General features: G+C 40.8%; 1 protein-coding gene and 1 non-coding gene across 2 annotated transcripts in view; one reads left to right on the top strand and one right to left on the bottom strand.

Annotated features, from left to right (window-relative positions):
* The window catches only part of Sesn (Sestrin), a 193,984-nt gene that overhangs the window by 27,647 nt on the left and 144,778 nt on the right, over window positions 1-21,559 (top strand). The window contains exons 2-5 of the mRNA XM_076800361.1: window positions 13,369-13,587; window positions 15,081-15,517; window positions 17,087-18,263; window positions 19,228-19,293. Coding sequence (XP_076656476.1) covers window positions 15,267-15,517; window positions 17,087-18,263; window positions 19,228-19,293 — 1,494 coding nt within the window. The 5' untranslated portion in view covers window positions 13,369-13,587; window positions 15,081-15,266. The remainder of the gene's footprint in view (window positions 1-13,368; window positions 13,588-15,080; window positions 15,518-17,086; window positions 18,264-19,227; window positions 19,294-21,559) is intronic.
* On the bottom strand, window positions 19,053-19,125 carry Trnak-cuu (transfer RNA lysine (anticodon CUU)). Its single transcript has one exon. It is a non-coding gene; the product is annotated as a tRNA-Lys (tRNA).

Below are 21,559 nucleotides of genomic sequence, written 5' to 3'. Positions count from 1 at the left end.
TTTATTTCGAATGGCCGACGGTGTTCCTCGTAGCAAACGTTCCGACTCGAAATTCGGACGTCTTTTGCTTTCCGTGCGAGCACGAACGCGCAGCAGTTAGCGTGCCGGGCCTCGATTACACACGATATCGCGAATTAATGCAACAGAGTCGCCTTGACTCGCTCGGAAAGAGACGCCTGAAACTTTTTTTGCCCGCGTCCGCAGAAGACTTTACCGGGAATGGAATGTAGATGGGAACGTGTAGGTAATTGTCTCGAGACGAAGGCTGTGCACTGTTACACTCCGATTTTGCCAGTTTTTTTTTCCCCGTGTTGGAATCGGGACTCGCCAAGGAGAATTACTCGGTGCCGGGCAAAACGCGGCTAAATTGCTCGGGTATTCCTGAAATTCTGTTTTCCACCGTGTTTCCGATCGTACAAGAACGGGAACAAGGCTTCTTAGGGGTGCTCGGCTTCGTTAGGAATTCCGCAAATTAATTAACACTCGAAACTTGGAGAACATTCACGCACTACTATCAGCTGGTTAAAATCGCAGTCGATTTGGTAAAAAAAAATTTAGTAAAAATAGGTGGGTCTGCGGTGACCCACAATTTATACAGTATAGAGTAATATTAGCACGATTTTTCAGACATTTCCGACGATCTGGCAAACAAAATTTGTCCAACAAAAGTCGATCAGTATTCTACAAATTGCAATGTAAAAATCTCAAAAAAAAATTTTCCGTGAAAAATGGGGACTACCTCGATTTTTGAAATGTAAAAATGTACGTTAAAATAATTTCGTCCACGAATAAACGGATGTTCGGGTCACCGTGCCGTCGTCCGAGGGTTAATAAAATAGTTGGCGTGGTCCTATCGATTATGGCTTTCCATATCCCGTGAATTATCGTCGAGAGATTCGCCGATTGGTCCGGTTCGTCTCGCGCGAGGAGAATAGGACGGTCTGCAGGCAGCCGGTAAGGCGTACCGACACAACCAGCCGTGTTATCGTTCCCACCTAACACTGTCACGGATAAGCCTCGGGAAATATTTACCAACGAAACTGACATACCCTTTGTCAATGGAAGGGGCCCGGCCGAGCCCCGGGAGGACACGGTTACGCCATTGTTAGCCGAAGAAAGATTATCACCGTGATCCGTTCTTTGTTCGAACTCGGCCGGTTTACGGAGCCGGCACGAGTCCGCGGAGTTTCAACGTAGATATTCGAGATTAAAAAACAAACGGTCCTTGCCACTGTTAACACTGGTAGCTGCCAACCGAGAAAATAGAAAAACTTACCAATAGGATTTATGCAAAATGAAAACTTTTTTAATATAATCCTTTTAATGATTCATTAAAATGCTGAGAAAACAATGAAGAGAAATGAACAATATGTCCTGGCCTTTTGTTATGCACATAATTAATGCAAAAGCCAAGTAAGACGATACTTGTCTAATTGTCGTCAATAGGATCTTCATACAAAATAACATTTCGTTTTGCATTATTTACGAGGTACTGGAACCGGATGAAAAATTTATTTCGCCCTTTAATAATGTTAATAATGTTGAGACATAGGTTGTATAAAACTGATGGTGGCTATGGTCGTTTCGGTATCGGTTTGTGCAGGTTTGCGGCTTGTCGAATAGTTCGGTTTGGACGAAGACACGTTATTCCACGCTCATGGCTCGCGCGAGATCACGCTGCAGATTTCTCCTTGGCAATCAGGGTCGTATTCCGTCTCCCTCTACTATAGCACTACTATATTTCGAGCGGAGTAGCCTCGTTTCCGCCTCGTCCCTCTCACCGCGTATTGCACTATTATCTATCCTCTCTCGGTTGTTATGCCGCGGACGTTTCGCTGGTAACAGAGCCGACGTTAGACCGGTCAGTGCTGTTCGATCCGTGAAATTTTCGTCCGGCCCCAGAAGCAGGGATGTTCAACAAGTGTTGCACCCAAGGAACGAAGCGCCACGACGCGCAATGTGGTCCGAATCGACGAATTTTGTGGCATTTTCGAAATGATAATCACTGAAAAACATAATAGAGTAATCGTTTTCTAGCTGTACAAGGCGTACGATTAGATATACATGTGACAGTGGAATGAATCTTTACAGAAATTCACTTATTAATGACATTTTAAGGTCGTCGATACCTTTTTGAACGACACCCTATATATTTTATTCGATGTTCTTGTAGAACGCGAAGAGACGAATCCAACGAGTACCATGAATGTACCATTACGATTATTCAATCTCGAGATATTCGTGTCTGAAAGGTAACGGTTTCTTTCTTTCAGACACACATATCTCGAGATTGAATAATCTTAATGGTGCGGTCATTATACTCGTCGAATTCGTCTTTTCATGCTCTACAATACTAACAAAGAGAAAATACAAGGTTTCGGTAAAAAAAATTAAGTTGGAACATTCTATATTATGCTAGTTGAAACTACGAGCTAATTTACTCGGAAACGAAGCGTCGTATAAAAAAATTGTATTCTTTCTTTTCGACTCATCTTTTCTCGTAGAGGCACTCTATATTCGATTCCACCACGCTGCATAATTATATTGATAATAAACATTACGGTGACCATTTTTCCCTGTATTCAAAGTGTTATAACGTTGTGACGGAGAGTCGTAGAACAAGCATTCTGGGCTTGTTTTAAAGCTTCAAGCTTCTACTGTCAAAGTGCTTGCTTCGTTTCGTCAAAGACGCTTCTGCATCATGTAGAATAATGCAAAAGGGAAGGTACCTTTTGCTGTATGCCCGTGGTCAGTTGAATCCATGAAATTCTGGCTTTTCTCTGTCTCCCATTCCCTCTCATTCTCTCCCGGCTCGGGGATACACAACGTTCAACAAGTATTGCGTGCGAGGATACCGTATGTTTAGCTCAGCGACCGCGAATGTAATTTCGGGTTAATGAAAAGTGGGATAAGGGAAGCAGGCAGATATGTTAGGACGAGCCATAAATTCCTACCGCAACGCTCTTATGGCCTACACGTATAATAATACAAATGGACTGGGGATTTTATGCATTTACGACAAGAATGAGCAGCCGGAATGCAAAACAGTGAAAACATTTAAAGAATTTTAACAGCAAGCGAATAAATGTCCGTATAGTTAATTTTGCAATTATTGTAATTTTTAATTGACACACATAGCCGCAATATCAACACTCCTCTTTTCACCTTGTGGTTCTTTTGGCACTGTGATTGTGCGACCGTCGATGCACTCTCGATGCACTGTCGATGCACTTTCGATACAGGTTTGACGGCGTTTAGGTTTCGCGTTGACCGACGACATTAAATCGGCTCGCGACGGTAAGACCCATCAAATCGACAGCGCTCAACAAGTGTTATTCAACACTCGAATTATATGGCAAAGATACGGGCTTCGAAGGAAGCAGTGCGAGCTCGTTAAGCAATTTATTAGGAGTCTGGTTACTGTTCCTTATCGATTCCTCATTACACGAATTCTCCATTTGTTGAACAACAATCGGCGATTCGTACGGAACAATCGATCGTTTGCACGGACAGTCGCTGCGGATCAGCTTCTGGCACTCGTTGCGTATTGATCCGAACTATAGCACGTTCCAAAAGTACAGTTTCACGTTTCGAACCAATAGGTCCTATGGAACTCAATACCCCACCTTTCTCGATTTTCAATCACACTGATTTTTATGGAGAAAACGGGGAAAATTATCCGAACACTCGCTGTAGTCGATTAGGAACTGAAAACGCGTTTGTACGATTTCCCTGAAAAATGGTAGAAGTTTGAACATCTCTAAAATTGTTAAAAAATTTTTTCCGTGATTGAATCCACCCTGGATCTGAAGATCGAAGCTTCCCCTCTAAAACGAGTCTTTAAAACTTGACGTACCATTTTTTGTCTCTGTTTTATGGATCTTTTAACGAAACGCTGATATCACCCACTGGCTAGTTCGGATAGTGGAGATTCCACTATATCGTGTATTACACAGGTAACTACGAACCAAACTGGGTCGTGTTGGGTATCATTTTAATCGGAAAAGTGTGACGGATACACTGGTAAAACTCCCACAAAGAAATCATTAGAAACAAGAGCGTCATCATCGATTTAGTCTGATCGATGCAAGCGACATTTCAGTCAAGAAATGTTGAATTGTACGCAGACCTAACTTTCATCCAAGAGATCGGCGCGTCCTCCTTCAATGGGAATGACATTTCGGTCTTCAAATTTGCGCATGTATCGAGGCATTACTGTAATTAGCGATCGGCTGATCAGGCTCGCACACAGTCACCGAGTCAGTGGACTCGTCCCGCGGCTCGCGAACGGTCCTCGAAACGTTCCGATGTCCCGTGGCGTGTATTATAGTCGGTACTCTCTTCGCGTGTCGCAAGGTCGTAACGCCGACTCGGCTCTTTTGCAATTTGCGCTAACCATCGACCCGAGCAGGCGTAACGACGCCTCGCACTTAGCGAGCTTTTTGTCGTGCACTGTTATCGCCGAATCGATCCGACACCGACACACAGGCGAACCTTTGTCACGGGTGTCCGTGTGTCCAGTATCCACAGGTGAGTCTCGGAAATGTATGAACGTTGGTCTTGGAAACTGGATTACACCCCCCCCCCTTCACGAGCACAGTGCTTTGATTATTTAGCTAATCAGATCGTTATAATCGCTTTCCTGATTTCTGCGACTCGCGCAACCTGGAACATCGTCCAACAATGCTGCGCATTCTTCTCAGAAGTCGACTGCATTCATTCGCCTTCATTGAAGCTAACACTTGTGAATTTAATTTATGTCTTGAATCGTTAAGAACATTTTTAAATTGTTCCTGAACCGGACTTAATTTTGTACATCTCTGTTTAATCCTGGCGATGACTACGCTACAGATTTCACGGCTGAAGTAAAGTTGCTCTTTGTTTTTTCCAACAGATGCAATCAATTTTTATTTTGCATAAAGATCTGCGGTGTAATTATATGTTACGTATATCGTGTGCACTATAGCTTCATCTCCAGTGACGGAGGTACGACAGGATAGCGAGCAGACGAAACAGATCAGCAGCAGCGTATCGGTCATACAATATTAAATCAACGATCATTTTTTTGTTACTAATAATTTCTTTATGGGAGTTTTACCAGTGTATCCGTGACACTTTTCCGATTAAAATGATACCCAACACGACCCAGTTTGGTTCGTGTTTGCTCGTGTAATCCACGATAGACTGGAACCTCCACTATCCGAACTAGCTAGTGGGGAATACGTGGGTCTCGTTCAAAGGTCCATAAAACAGAGACAAAAAATCGTAGGAGAAGTTTTAAAGACTCGTTTTAAAGAGGAAGCTTCGACCTTCGAATCCGTGGTAGACTCATGCAAGAAGAATTTTTTTAAACGTTTTTACAGGCGTTCGAATGTGCAACATTTTCGAGAAAATGTGTCCACCGTCGAAACCAGTTGTTAGTCTTATGTAAGGGTATTTTTATCCGGCAGTATTTTGGCAGTATTCGACAGTAACGTTCTGGTTGATTCGTACCCTGTAGTCACCACGGTAACCTCTTTCGGTTGCGTGATTAAATTATGTAACGGGGACAGAAGACAGCTTGTGATGCACGATGGGATGCACCGATTGGTGATCCGGCAATGCGGCTCGAAAATGAACGTAACTGCAGATTTGCCAATTTCGTTCGTTTCCGAGTTCTTTTAAATTGATCGGTACTGATGGACGTTGTATGTCTCGTCGACGATTTTCAATCGTCCAGTAACAAAGTAATTGCACGCGGCCGCGGTGGGATCGAATTAATTCGAAATCGGGGAAGATTTCGAGCGGAATGACGAGTGCAGCGCGGTTCCCACATCTCCCGACGGTGTGCATTCGATGCGCCGGTGAAATTTTGGGTCGAGGCGATCACGCTATCGTAATTTGTAAAATTTCGTCCGTTTTAATGACGGCGAATTACGGCCCATCCGGCTCTGTGAGCCTCGTTGATTGTGTTATCGTTGGTTGTTCAAGGCGTGCAGCGACGGCAACGAGCGCCGATCAGATTTAAGAACAAACATTTATATTTATATAGTTGAATGTGACCTTTTTTTATTGATTTATAAGCACTACAACTAATTAATCTGACTCTATCTGCCATAATATTGCATGCACGAATGTGAAAAAGTTGTTCCAACGCGATTAATGCACTGCAACGTCTACACGTATACTTATTTATTGACAAAACATTTATGTTACTAATTATTTTTGCATGAAACTTTGATTGACATATTCCTGACATTTTCCCGATCAAATTGATACCAAACACGATGCAATTTGGATCGTATTTACTCGTTTAATGCACGATAGAATGGAACCTCTGTTATCCGAACCATCAAATCTTCGCCTACAAACGGTTCATATTTAAACTGCTATAACTCTGCAATGAATGATCATAGAACGATGAGACTAGTCTCATTTTAAAGCTCGATATCTCTACTTTCGGACCTGTACAACAGTTTTTTCCAAGACGTTTCTCCATCATAGTAAAAATCAAAAGTGTAGTGTCAGTGTACGTAAATTGGAGAAAAAGTCCGGTTTATAGGTCTTGTGTGCCTACAATAAGTTAATTGTCAATATAGAGACCTGCGTCCTCAAAAGGTTACGTGTTAATATATAAATATATTCAAATATTGTCTTTTAAACAATTTCTGAATTTGTTTGCGTGTTGTATCGAAACTTTGCATTCGTCAGGCAGTTTATAAATATGCGATCGGAGAAATTGCATTTTCTCGTTGCATCACATGATACCACGGACACCGGTGATAATTTCACACGGCCTCGCGGTAATTACGCGTGACGGAGATACTGAACGCCGATTAATAAAAATAATTATCGCCTTTGTCGATGCGTATAGAGCAGAACCCCGGAAAATGTATCGAAATTCGAGCGAGCCTTATCTCGCCTTATCTTGGATAATTCGTTGGCTCGTCATAAATTACGGCAATTTGTATTAATTAGCATTATATAATCCCTGTCTTTAACTGCAAGATACTACGCTCACCGATATTAATATCTGTGACGGGTTATTCAACCATTGCATAATAATAAATTATTCATAGATTTTTCTCGAAAATGGTACAAATTCAAACGTCCCTAAATTTGTTACAAAATTTTTTTTGTAAATGAATTTACCACGGATTTGAAGGTCGAAGCCTCCTCTTTAAAACGAGTCTCGAAAACTTGTTGTACGATTTTTTGTCTCTGTTTTATGGGCCTTTGTATGGGACACTCGTATTCCCCACTGACTAGTTCGGATAGTAGAGGTTCTACTATGTCGTGGATTACACAGGTAATTACGAACCAAACTGGGTCGTGTTGGGTATCATTTTAATCGGTAAAATGTCACGGATGTACTGGTAAAGGTCCCATAAATAAATAATTAGAACCAAGAAAGTTATCCTTGATTTAGTCTCACCGGTATAAGCTGCTGCGTAAAAAAATTAATTTTTCCACTAAAAGGAAAGATCGGAGAAGGCGAGAAACGGGTAGAAAATAAAAGAAAGAAGTTGTAACATATTCGTTCGCGAATCTGCGAGCGCGCGTGCAAGGGGCTGGCAAGTAAACCGGTTCGATTTATCACGATTTTATTTAATTATTTCGGGAATCGGGCACGCGATTCCCTATCGTTCCACCTCGGAGACAAAGTACACGTATCAAGAATGCACGGCAACGTGCACCGGTATATGGTAGCACGGCATGACATTAATAATTCATGCGGGCGCGAACCGGCCAGGAAGGGTTAGGCTTTAGGGAATTATAAATATTTAGATCGGCCCGGAGATCGCAGCGAAGAAACGCTGAAAACGCCTCGGAAACGCTGAAATACTGTTTCTGCGACCTTTCCTCTTTCTTTTTGCGTCGTCTTTTGTTCCTCCCGGCGATAAAGTTCCCGTTATTGCGTGCTATTATTGCGGGTGCGTAACGCCATGTTGTCGCGCTTCGCCGCCATCGTCGAATTTACTTATTTGTTTTTGTTCCTGCGTGAATGTATTCCATTTTATTTGTATATCTCCGTGAACGTGCAGAGTGCATTTTATTTTGTTATATTTTCAATCAATTCACGGGACGAATTATAAATTAAGCACGATTTAAGAGCTGGCCTAAATTAGGCTACTTTATCCTGCATGAATTTTCGTGTCATCCGTCCCGGATCCACTGATTTTAAGGTGATAAGTACTTTTTTATGCGACACCCTGTATATTTTTTTCGATATTCTTATAGAGCGCGGAAAGGCGAGTCCAACGAGTACCATAACCACACCCTTCCGGTTATTTGATCCTGAGATATTTGTGTCTGAAAGAGGTAATCCTAATCTGCACCTCATTTTTCAGACATAAATATCTCGAGACTAAATGATCGAAATAGTATGGTCATTATACTCGTTGGATTCGTCTTTTTTAGCTCTGCAATAATATCGAAGAAAAAACTCAAGGTTCCGTTAAAAATATTTTGGTTGAGACATTTTATACATATATGATGCTAGGTTATTTATTACCATGTATTACGCAACATTTGTTACAACGGCTATTCTTTGGATATTGGTACTTTAACATTGCGAATTGAGGAGCATCTGGAAGGGATGTCTCTGAAGTGGTGCGTGAAATGATGACTAGGCTGCATACTGAAATGATGACAAAATTTTGCTTCATCAGCTCGAAGTCGACTGCGAGGATTTCGTTGAAATCGCTGACACAGATTTCTACCGACACTGTTTTGATCGACGAGGATTCTCATCGAACCAGATTCGCCCTGTGGTAATATCAATCCAAAGGATTGACAAAAACTTTGAAAGATATTCAACAAGCCTACATTTTAAAACAACAATTATTTGAAGAGGAAAAAGGTCCACTCAATCATGGTTCTGGACTTGCAGATTAGGGATCCATTTTTTTTAAACTATTTCCACGATATATCGTGTTCTAGTGGACCGATTGACTTTAAATTTTTAGAGAATCTTCAGCATACATCCTGTTATCGCTCCAACCAGAATCGATAACATCCGCCGTTTTTTTCTAATTTTTTTAACGCGTTAAAGGCGGAAAATATTGAAACATATCGATAATCTGATTTCAAAGTACTGCAATTTAGTGAATAATCAAGATTTTTAATTTCCTGTTGCTCGGACCATTGTTTAACCACGAATCCGTCGTTTTGTCTCATTTTTTATTGTCCGCGGTCTATTAATTTTTATTGCGTCGCAGATTAGATTTACAGAAGCGCGTATCGGCTCGTAATTGCGGCCAGCATTACGCCATAATTAGTTTCTTGTTTCTTCCCTTATCCTCGTTTATCGCGTGTGTTTCATTTAATTCCATGCAACGAACGTTCGCTATTATCGTCATAGTTTTCAATTTTACGCGAGACTTTATGGCACCGGCTCTCGTCGACGCGGGATAGCGTCTCTATCTACGGTTATTAAGAAAATTGCCTCGCGCAAAATAACTATTTATTAATTCTCTTTTTGCCGATCGTTTATACACTCCCGAGGATACTGTTTGTTGCGGTGTAAATATTATATTAATATTTAATGCGGTGTTTAAACATTATATTAATTCTTTTAAACTTTTCGCTGCTTTGAACCGTGCCTACTCATTTTCGTTATAATTGCATTAAATCCGCAATATTATTATTAGACTGTGGATTTTACGCATTTATGACAAAAATTAGTAGGTGTAATTTTAAGTAGCAAAAATATTAGAAAAATTAAAATATACTATTATATTATTTTCAATCAGTTGAACGTTTTGAAAGTAGCATATTTCAGCAGGAACAATTGCTTAAGTTCTTTGCGATGTCCTGATCGTCTCGTTCCATATTTTCTCTTAATTTTTTTTTTGCATGATATAGAGCATCCCTTTCCAATAAGAAACCACATATTTTTTTAGTAATAACTAATAATAATATATTTAAAAAATAATGCTGAACGATACATGACAGATTAAAAAAATTTTATATGTTTGTCAGAGGAGATCTTTTTTATCCCAAAAGATCCCAGGCTCTAACAAACAGGAATATGTTCGGTACAACTTCCTTTAAATAACCGTACAGGAATTATTTCCTACTTCGTCCTACGTTAGAAGTTATGGTTGTTTGAAGCTGACAATGTTGCGGCGACCGCGCGGTCGCCGCGCGTCGGTCGTCGTGAAGAGCGAGGTAACCCGAGAACTCTTAGCACTGAAATCCGAACTCTAAACATCCGAAATGTTTATATTTATATTATGCCCTTTCCCAATGTCTAACTGCATCAGTCGGATCAGAACGATACGAGAGAACACAGTGGAGAGATTCGAAGCATTTTCTTGAAAACTGTATGCTGTTAGCCAGTTTTCTTCGTTGTACTTTGTTCACAGTTTATGTTTTTATTTGTACAGTTTATGTGTGTTTAGTTATAGTGTATTTGTTAATGTACTGTAGTGTGTTTGTTAGTGTATTCGTTGTTGTGTATTCGCGTGTTTCATTAAGTTTATTACATTTATAATGGAGGCTTTCCGAACAAATCAAGACTTGTTCTACATTTTAAGGAACTCGGATAAAGACTTAAGTGATCACCTATTTTTATGTGAAAAGATGTGCGAGGATATTTCACCAGAATATTTTAACAAACTGAAGGTCAGTTTAAACAAACTACGTTTTAAATGAAAAACGAAATGGGTACAATCACGTTATATTGAATCAAAATTTCTTCGTCGTAATAAAAAGTGGTTAGAAAAAGATTTCATACATCCTACTGGAATATTATTAAAAATCCCATCAAGTCCAGAGGCTGAAGACTTATTGAAAAAAGAAAGAAAACAAAAGCTGCTTGTACCTACTTCTTCAATAACAAAATGGTAAGATTAATTAGTATACTTCTTATTTTATGAATTAAAGAATATATTTGTGACGATAGATACCTTACTTAATAACTTGTATATCTGTACATTTTATCAAAAATTCTAATAACATAATTACATTATATATAAAAAAAACTATAAGATTTGAATTTCGAATTATTATACAATGGTTTTAAGAAGGAAAGCAACTGATTCAACGACTAAATAAGAATTTATAAAAATAATGAATTAACAAATTAAACAAAAAATATTTTCTAACATGTATTATTAGACAGGGATTATTTTATAATATTTTTTAGTTCAAGCCCCATTTCAATATCTCAAACGGTTCAAAAGTTATACACAAATGTCCCTAAATTCTGCGATCCGGACCACCGTGAGCCGTGGAGAACACATTTTCGCAAAGGAAAATGTTGCTTCAAATCACCTCAGTGATCTCCTCTTCCAAGTACAACATTTTTCGGACACCCTGTATTGATTCACGAATGATTATTCGAATCGAGCGCCGTACAATTGTGCCGGAAACACGGTTCGAAAGTGCAACGGTTTGACAACTGCTGGAATTCAGCTGCGACGTCAAGAGAAATCGATGCCACCCTCGTTCGAGCGTGCGAACGTACCCCGTTTTATCCTCTTCAAGATACTGTGAAGGCCTCTCTTCTCCCTCCCCTCCCCCCTCTCTTCTTCTCTTTTCCCCTTTCCCTCGTTTCCCCTCTTTTCCTCTTCCCGTTCCTTGACTCGATAAGTTGCGACCCCTCTCATTTCCTGACCCCGTCAGCCTTGACCTAGGCCTTCCCTCGCGGGGGTCGATCAATCAATGAAGAAGACTGCCGCAGCCGCCCGGCTAATTGCGTAAACGCGCGGCCCGACAACGGCCCGTTTCTATTTCTGGGATCGATCGAATTTTTCTCCCGAGCCTCGGAAGCTGAGTCGACGTTCTCTATTGATCTATGATAGTCCCGAGCGTAACCGTTAACGAGACGCTTCGCGATGAAGCATAAGTTGCCTTGGGGACGAAGACTGCGTGCTTCGTCGGAGCTGGCGTTGTTCGTCGCGCGTGAAGAACAAAGGACGTTAATTGCCGTGTTCGGTCTTCGGTGTGTGAAAATTCAGAACACCGTGCCACGTCGCACGGTTACAGGCTCTCGATTGTTCGTTGCGTAACGTTCGATTCGCGATAATCCGTTCACTACTGTGAAGTAGTGCTTCACCTATTAGCTTCCAGTTACATTGCCACCGAGCGATATTAAGTCGATCGATTCGGAGCTTGGACGGCCGAATGGAAATTCAATAAGCGAGAGCTCGATAATTGGAGTGTTCGCGTCGCACAATAATATCACCATATATATAATCTGAAAGAGGTGTCCATAATATTTGCGAGAAGTTTATCCCCAGTATCACAGGACATGAGAGCCCGGAAGAGCTCGGCAACATTGAGATGCTCAAGAAAACAATAACAATTTAATAACAATACCTTTTGGTTTTTAATTATTTCTTTATGAAAATATTCGCAATATATTAGTGGTATTTTTCCGATTAAAATGAGTCCAAACACGATACAATTCCTGTCGTGTTTACTCGTTTAATCAACGATTTAGTGGAACCTCGATTATCCGAACCAGTCAGTGGATTACGAGTGTTCGGGTATTTGCGAATACCTAATTTTAGAATAGGAATATTTGCGAAAAGTTTATCCCCAGTATCACAGGCGACATTGACAAGCTCAGGCTGACGATAATAATTTAATGACGATACCTTTTTGTTTTTGATTATTCCTTTATGAAAATATTCGCAGCATATTAGTGGCATTTTTCCGATTAAAATGAGTCCAAACACGATACAATTCTGATAGTATTTACTTGTTTAATCAACGATTTAGTGGAACCTCGATTATCCGAACCAATCAGTGGATTACGAGTGTTTGGGTATTTGCGAATACCTAATTTTTGAATAGGAATATTTGCGAAAAGTTTATTCCCAGTATCACAGGCCACGTTGACAAGCTCAGGCTGATGATAATAATTTAATGACGATACCTTTTTGTTTTTTATTATTCCTTTATGAAAATATTCGCAGCATATTAGTGGTATTTTTCCGATTAAAATGAGTCCAAACATGATACAATTCCGGTCGTGTTTACTCGTTTAATCAACGATTTAGTGGAACCTCGATTATCCGAACCAGTCAGTGGATTACGAGTGTTTGGGTAAAAGAACGCAGCTACTTTGTTAGGTTAAATTTTGTACTGATTTGCACAGTTTTAGGTTGATTCGTTCGAGACTAAAGAATTAAAGTGAGAATTCAGGTGTCATTGGTTCGGATAATCGAGGTTTCACTTTATCGTGGATTGAACGAATAAATACGGTCCGAATTGTACGGTGTTTGGACTCGTTTGAATCAGAAAATTGTCGCGAACACGTTGGTAAGATGTTCGTAATCAAATAATTAAAAACGAAACGATCGCTGCATTAGCATTGTCACACTGGTGTAGATGTTTTATACGACGTTCTGAATGCGTTATCTTCGTTTGTTGCAGAGATCCAATGGATTAAGTCAACATCGGTGAATTTCACGGAATCGAGGACAGCCCACTCGAATTGGAACTATACACTGAGGACTCATCAGCGAGGAGCTTGCGTTACGATGTAATGAACAATGTAACACGTTGCCGTTGAGAGAAACAGCAACACTAGCAAGACAGGGGACGAAGACAATAGCAACGCGGTGTTACCAATCGATCGATTTTATTTCGAAGGTTCGCCTATCACAACCGCACACCTAACTTTCTTTTTACACTTCGACCCCCAAGTTGCTATGCTATAAGGAGAAGAAAATATTGTCATCCCAAAATTCTCATAAATTATTAAATTTTTATTGTACAATCTTGTTTCCCGTTTGAAATCTTAAACATTTTCTTGAATTTTTTTATTACTTATTGTTGCAACTGGAGATGATTTATGTAGAATAGAAAGTTTTGCATTGACTCAAAACTAAGTTCTCTAAACACGTGTTTCAAGGAATGGTCTTCGGTGTCGAAAAGGAAAAATTGCTATACTCTAATTTTGATGCTAGAAGTTACCGGCGGATCTTGATTGAGTTTGAGGCTCGGTTGCTTTAGTAGCAGATTCTAGTGAGAAGTATATTTGGCATTCGGAAAAATGATTCGCTTCCGGTTTCCGTTGTTAAACGACCGGTGTGCTGTTAGATCGGCACACGATCGCTCGACACAGTCGACACACAGCAGCCTACTTTCTATCGGCCTGAAACGGCTGCCTAGGCGCACCGACAGTAAAATCCTCGAGAAACGAGTTTTACTGGCGATTCTCACGGCGAAACGCGACGAAACGGCCGTCATTACGCGGGGATAGCACTCGCGGCCCTCTCCTTTTCCCTTTGTTCGACTATAAGCCGACTACCTAACGAAAACCCGGAATTCGCTCGCGTAACAGTCGATTGGCCGTGATCCGATCGATCGTTCCCTGGCTTGGACGTTCTAACTGTGTGCCATCGCTCAAGGATCACCAGTTGATCTGTGATCAATCCTTGTGATCTTCAGTTACATTCAGTGTCGATTTTCAAGATCATTGATATTTCTTCTTAAATGCAATCTTGCATATTTTCTTCGATATTCTTGCAGATCACGAAAAGACGAATCCAACGAGTACCATGAACGTACCATTACGATCATTCGATCTCGAGGTATTCGTGTGTGAAAGAAACAAACCTAACCTAAAACCTTACCATTCCAATACGAGTATCTGGTGATTGCGTGATTGTAATGGTTCATAGTACTCGTTGGGCTTGTCTTTTCATGCCCTATAGTAATATCGAAGAAAAAATATAAGGCATCACGATCCAAAAATACCGACGACCTTCAAATCTTAAGAACTGACCTCGAGGAACCATATTTCCAAAAGACATTTCTTCTTTTTAAGAGACATTTCTGTGGCAATCAGATATACAGTGATTTCTCTATATATGTCGCCAAGGCCTGGATGGTAAAAGTCGCAGAATTATCCCCACTACCGCGGGGTATACCCCGAAGCTCGAGAGGCCTGGGACGCCTACGAGTGCAAACATAACTCGGCTCGGGTATGTCTCCTGGACGATACACGACATATATCGAGAATTCACTGTACCTACCCCTTGAGATACCATAATACTTCAAGTTTGTTTGAAATTTAATCGAGATTTAACACAGTAAGATTCAGCTCTGTTTCTAACGCAGCTCCTCGTTTGTCTTTGCAGTTTTATTGACGTTTCGGAGTGCAAGAGGAATACAAGAAAGTTGCCGGGCTTGCATCGTAACGGCTAGTTTCTATTAAGCCGGATCGAGAGGCGAATCCTTGAGTTGGACGCCGAGCCGAGGGTTAATTAAACGTGGGAACGAGTGAGATATAGAGGGGAAATATCGGTGGCGAAAAGTGAAACGAGATGTACAGGGATCCGAACAGCTCCACGGGAAGCGGCACCTCCACAAAGGGCGACGAGGTCGAGATCGTTAGCAGATTTTTAGCGCCTCTATGCGCTAGGGATGAGACTGCCAGGGACATCGCCCTGGGAGCGGCCAGGAACACCGTCGAGGGATGGCTCAGTGGTGTCGGCAGTCCGAATCATTGGGATGACGCCGGGGAGATGGAGGACGCTGAGAGTGTCGGGGGAAAGTTCAAGAGCCAGGATGGAAGGTGAGTATCTCTGTCTAGAAACCTTCTTCCAACAATAAGTAGACACGAGGCTCACTCGAATATAAACCGGACTTTTCTCTCGAATTTTCTGTTTCAGCGGAATCTTTTAAAAATCTCGTTAGTTAAACATTACTTTTTTTTTTCAATGAAACTTTTACCAATAGAATCGTCGAATTTTTCTGATTAAAACAAGTCCAAGCACGACCCAATTCGATGCCAGGTAACTGTTCTATAATCTGAATGGTCGTGTCCCATAGATCAGTTCGGATAAGAGAGGTTCCATTATATCGTGGATTACACAGGCAAATACGATCCGAATTGCATCGTGTTTGGTATCGTTTTAAGCAGAAAAGTTTCAGGAATATGCTAGTGAAAGTTCCATACGAAAATCGTTAGAAACGAACAAGTTATGTCAATAAATTAGTATATATGTGGCAGCGTTGCTGTACATTAATCTCGTTTAAGCAGCTTTTTCACATTCGTACATGCAACATTTATGCCGAGTAGTGTCAGAATAAATTAGGTAGAATGTTTATGAACAAACGAAATGTTCACATGAAATTGCATGAAAATTGTTTATCTCAATTTTTCCGGAAAGCCAAACAAAAAGTCTATATGATTAGCATGTAGATCTAATCACAGGGCGATGACCTGAGATCTTCCACGCACATGTACAACCATAAACGTTCTTGCAGTTAATTTTGCCTGCAGTAACATAGGAAGAAAACATTGAAGACGTAACTGTAGTATCCTATTCGTAAAAGTGGTCAGTTATGCCATATTTCACATGCCAGATGAATAGCACAAATAGTTTGAAACAAAATATATGAAATTGATAAACGTGACGTCATGTAGTTATATACATTTATAAGTAGGTGCATTTGTTTTTCCCTGAGGGTAATTCTCGCAACATTTACTGGAACGATCCGTTTGTTTAATGAGCAAAGGAATTCGACGACTAGCGAGCGGTTTTCTCTGGGAAGCTTATGGACAGAGCGGTGCACGCCTCGTTCTATCCCACATCGTAAATACGTAAGAATTTATGATCGTTGAGGTGCCTCGTTCCGTGAGAAAGATAATATTTACTTCTCGGTTGTAATGATCGTTCGGCTCTTATTAAACGGCCGGAGAAAACTGGCGGGAAACACCCTAGATATAGGTGGCTGCTGAACACACTCCGTTCACTTCCGTGCGAATTATTATGCGACCCACAGTAGTCCAGGTCAAACAATTTACTATCGTCATGTCGTTAGAATGTTATAAAAATTATAAGAAACGATTTGATAATTTTACCGTAAAATTTTGTTTTATTTTCTTCTAGTTAGAAACACATTCGCCTTAACAGACCAATTTAATTTGTTTATACAAACATAGATATCAAGTCTATTTTAACAATTTCAGCATATTTCGTTTATCTTGGGCTAGGAAAACCCATTGGCGCTGAAGTGCCTGTTTAATTCCCCCATGAGACCATAGATATCAAATCACCTTTGACAGTATCCGCATACTTGATCTATCTTGGGCTAGCAAAGGGTGTTAACCAAGTCCTCTGTGATCTTTGATGCCAAGGTACGACATGGGGATCGAGCGTTCTCCGACCATGTCAGCGCCGAAGAACGTCCAGCCGGTCCATCCGCAGCAGATGCTGCAGGACAGCTTCAGAACCGAGGGGTTCTTCCCTCAGAGCGTCACCGAGAACCCAGCGTTCCTGGAAGACAGCAGCCTAGAGTGCTCAGAAACATATTCATCAGGTTTATTCGACTGCGTGGACGGCCGATTGGTGAACGAGTCCAACTGCGGGACCCCGAGCGAAAGAAGACGCTACGACGTGGACAGCTACAGGTCTGGCCACTCCACGTCATCGGACGAGGGCAAGGGCTTCAAGATCGAGTCCCAGGACAGGTGCAGAAGGTTCAAGGACACCTCGGAGACCCGTTTCGGGTCTAGCAGCGAGAGCGAGAGAAAATTCATCGGGTCCTCTTCCAGCGAGAGGCTGAATGAAGTCTGTCTGGAGGACAGGTCCAGGACGAAGAACTACGTGAAGGTGAAGGGAGCCAAGCAGAAGCAGCTGGAGGATGACGAGTTGGACTCCGACACCAGGATCTACGGGAAGAGTCCCAAGTTCGATGACAATTTCGGAGCAAACTTCGACAGGAGGAACCTGAACTTCTCCAGGCCGAAAGAGCTCCTGTCCCGTGACCGCAGGTGTTACGACAGCGCTGATGATGTCTCCTTCGATGAGACCGAGATGACGATCCGGCACCGTGACGGTGTGGTGTTCAACACGCTGGACGGGTTCGAGAATGAAAACGCGAACGACATTTACTTCAGACAACCGGACGAGACCCGTGCCGAGGACATGAAGCTGGAGAACTTCGAGGTCTACCCGTGCGAGAACGAGCGTCCCGATGACCGTCAGCGTTGCCAACGTGCCGATCAGCCTCAGGATTACCTGCGCAAGAATGACGAGAGGAAATTCAGCGCTGGACAGATCAAGAGACCGCTCTCGCAGGACGAGGACGTCTCTTCGAAGACTGGTAGGATTCTCGAGAGTCCGGATGTCACCACTGGGGACGTTGGCAGGATGCTGAACCTTGGGAATGCTCTCGACGGACCCAGGCAGGCACAGTCCAACAAGTACTTGAGTTTGGTTACTTTGCATCTGCCGGGGATACTGCGGCTTAGCGTCAACTGCCCATACCAGAACGTGAGGATCAAGTGTGCTGAGATGGTGCAGATGGTCAAGGTTAGTACCTTTTTCTTATGGGCTTTGTCAAATAGTTGTCCAGGATAGGGGTCTTAAGATCTAGAGTAGCAAAGGGGTAGACAGTTATTGTGAGATTCAAAATATGAATTATAAAAGAGGAAGGGACTAAGATAGACCCTTTGTTGCTAGACCCTTAAGATGTAAATACAGTCAACTCACCTATAACGTGGTTTATTTGGTCCGTGTTTCGAAGTATCGTGTTATACCAAAGCCGTCTTCTCCGCCATTTTCGAAGAAGTTTTGTGAAACTTGTATGGAGAATAGTTCTTAAAACAAATATTCAACACTTAGTCTTTTTTATCAGCCGTCGTTTACATTGAAAGGGTTAAAACAGCCCTCAATTAGGGGTTGAAAATACAATTTTTAAGATATCTCAGAAACTAGAGGTTGTAAAATAGTCAAACTGTTTTAAATAGCGAGTTTTTGAATGAGAAATTTAATAATGTAAGAAAATATCCAAACAGTTATATTATATAATAAGGTATAGTAGGTACAATAGGTATAATAGGTTTATTGTAGGTATATTAGCATTGTTATTAATTCTCAATCCAGTTTTATGCAATCTAGAATTTGTGATCCATGAATAAAAATATGGGACACGTGTTTTCGTAATAATGTAATACAGTTGGGGAATGAAGTCGTGATTTGCACCCTTATAAAAATAATTTCATTTTCAATTTAACAGCGTTTTTGGCCCATTTGTCAAAAGGAAACGAGATAGGTAGTGGTAAATGTTGATTGTATAAAATTAAAAAGAAAAAAAAATACCGCCCAACGTGGGGCTCGAACCCACGACCCTGAGATTAAGAGTCTCATGCTCTACCGACTGAGCTAGCCGGGCCGATGCGATCTTCGTTTACTGACTGTAACATGAGAAGTTTGTGGAATTTAACATTTAACTTTTAAATATATCAAAGTAGCAAATATTGATTTTTTGTTACAGGATAGAGGACTTCCAGTCCCGGTGCCAGCTTTCGACGGACCTAGCAACTTCGTCCCCACATCGGAGGTAAGTGCTCTTCACAATACTTCACTGTACCTCTTATTTCCCTCGATCAATATTGCAATGTTTTTTACTCTTCCATGGAATTCGATTATTTACAATTATTAGACTGCAATTAAATATATCGGTTGCATTAGTTCCAGCTTACTGCAATTATTAAAAAAAGAAATTAATTTTTATACAGTTGCTGTCGTTTGAAATTAATGCAGACAATTTTAATTTTGGATAAAAATCCGCAGTCTAATAATTATTGCTGATGTATGTACTGTCAGATGTATGAAACATATCTCAGAGTTTGGAGTCACAGTTGCGTAATCTTCTGAGACATTTTGAGAGGTAGCGATATGAACATTTCGGTAAATTTCTGGAGTAAGTAATTGTTGAAAAATGACTGACCAGTGAAATGATTATAGTTAGCGTAATCTGGGACATCGAATTGGCGCTCGTAGCGTCGATAAGGTTTGCCTGGCGATTGGTAGACGTCGGTAAAAGCGAGTCTCACGATTGGCTGGAAAGAGGACGATGCCGTGGATTGGTTCACATTTACTTGTCCCCTGGTAGCCTTCAATTTAGTTTAATTAAGAACAATTACGAGCTTTGGCCGCCGCTGTGGCACCGTGTCCTAAGTCTGTGAAACGCGTGAGTTACAGAGATCTCCTTTACCGACGGTTATTTTATTATTTTCCACGGAATCCACTCAGTTCAAAGAATTCAATCATTAATAACATCTTCACAGTGCCTCCAGGTTGTGAACAATTTACTTATTAAATTATTTATCAAATTGGAACACAACTTTTTCAATTTATAATTCTATTTTTTCAGCAATTACATATGTTACCAACAGTATTTTATAGTTTCTTTAGTGCAGTTTGCATTCCCAGTGATACTTTTTATTTTTTGGCAGAAACTCGAAAATTACCATTTCGATCACCAGATGTTTCCAACGATTCCTCAAAGATGGCGCTGAAGATCCGCTGGTAACTCGCAAACATTCTTGCAAATCATTAATAATTGAGATTAGATCTGCCGTGCAGTCTATACCACTGACATATATTGTTTTATAATAATAAGATTGCATTTATTTAAATTTCGTGCAACTTTTATTATAGTAGGTTCGATGAAGAAGTTTATTGAGCAAATTTTTATAATTTTATTAATTGTAACAGAAGAAGTCAGATAAATTGCTTGGAAATAAATTAATAAAAGACGCGAGCATCAAATCCAGCTGATTTTTACATTGTTTAGAACACTGTACATATAATGGACTAATTTATCTCGAGTCGGCGATTGTTTATTTAAATTTATCACACAGGGATTTGCTCTAAACTGATAATCTATGTTATTGATATTAGATAACGCTGTTTGGCCTGCGTGTTTTTGTTAACGAAAAGCTGTCGTTCGTGACAGTATGAATCGTGTCATACTTATTCAAATTGAGCGGTGATTGAAAAATTGCAACCATATTTTTGAAACTATTATTTATAATATTCAAACTAAGATCTTTTACTATTTCAACAGCAAAGCTCATTTCATACATCTGGCAAAGTACGTACATGTTTTACATAAAAAATGAATGTGTTGTACATAGAACAAGGTAAAACAGCCTCCGTCAGTATGCCACGTGTTTTCCTTTAATATTTATTGAAGTCGGTTTGGTGAAAAGTGTTTCTTCATCGACGTTGCGATATTTTTATTTCCTTTTGTTTATGTTTTGTGAGTTCTCGTCGATATATGGTGACAAGGTAAGTGTCAAATAAAGTATCTTATCATTTTTACGAGTAACATACTCACGCAATGGTTCTGTCCCAAAATATTGTTCCTTTTATATCCTCACAACGTTTTATAAACTTTGCAGTTTGGAATTGTACCCAGTGTTACACAACAACTGCACGATTTGTTTTTTCATGGACAATGTGCCGATTATTGCATGCATGTTTATTATACCAGTCCCGTTCAGCTATTGCCCGTGCGGGCAGAGAATTTGGTTTGTCGGGCAACGAGCCACGCCTACTTTCGATGGTTCAGCCTATGACAATATTTTTCCCGCTGACGTCACATTGCCCGCGATTATGCCCGCGGGCATCGCCGGGCGCCCTTGCCCGCCGTAAGGCTTGCCGAACGGGACTGTCATATACACTGAAATATTTCACCAAATGTTTATACGACACTCGTAAACGCATTGACAAAACTGTTCGTTTAATCGAAGTTGACATAACCAGATCGATGTGTCGCGATCGCTTTGTTTCGGACTTATTTCGTGGTCGGAGAACAG

This window comes from Halictus rubicundus, chromosome 14 (genome assembly GCF_050948215.1).
Source record: "Halictus rubicundus isolate RS-2024b chromosome 14, iyHalRubi1_principal, whole genome shotgun sequence".
NCBI classification, from domain to species: Eukaryota; Metazoa; Arthropoda; class Insecta; order Hymenoptera; family Halictidae; genus Halictus; species Halictus rubicundus.
The sequence above is the reverse complement of the archived record's forward strand: the minus strand, read 5'-3'. Positions and strand labels throughout refer to the sequence as shown.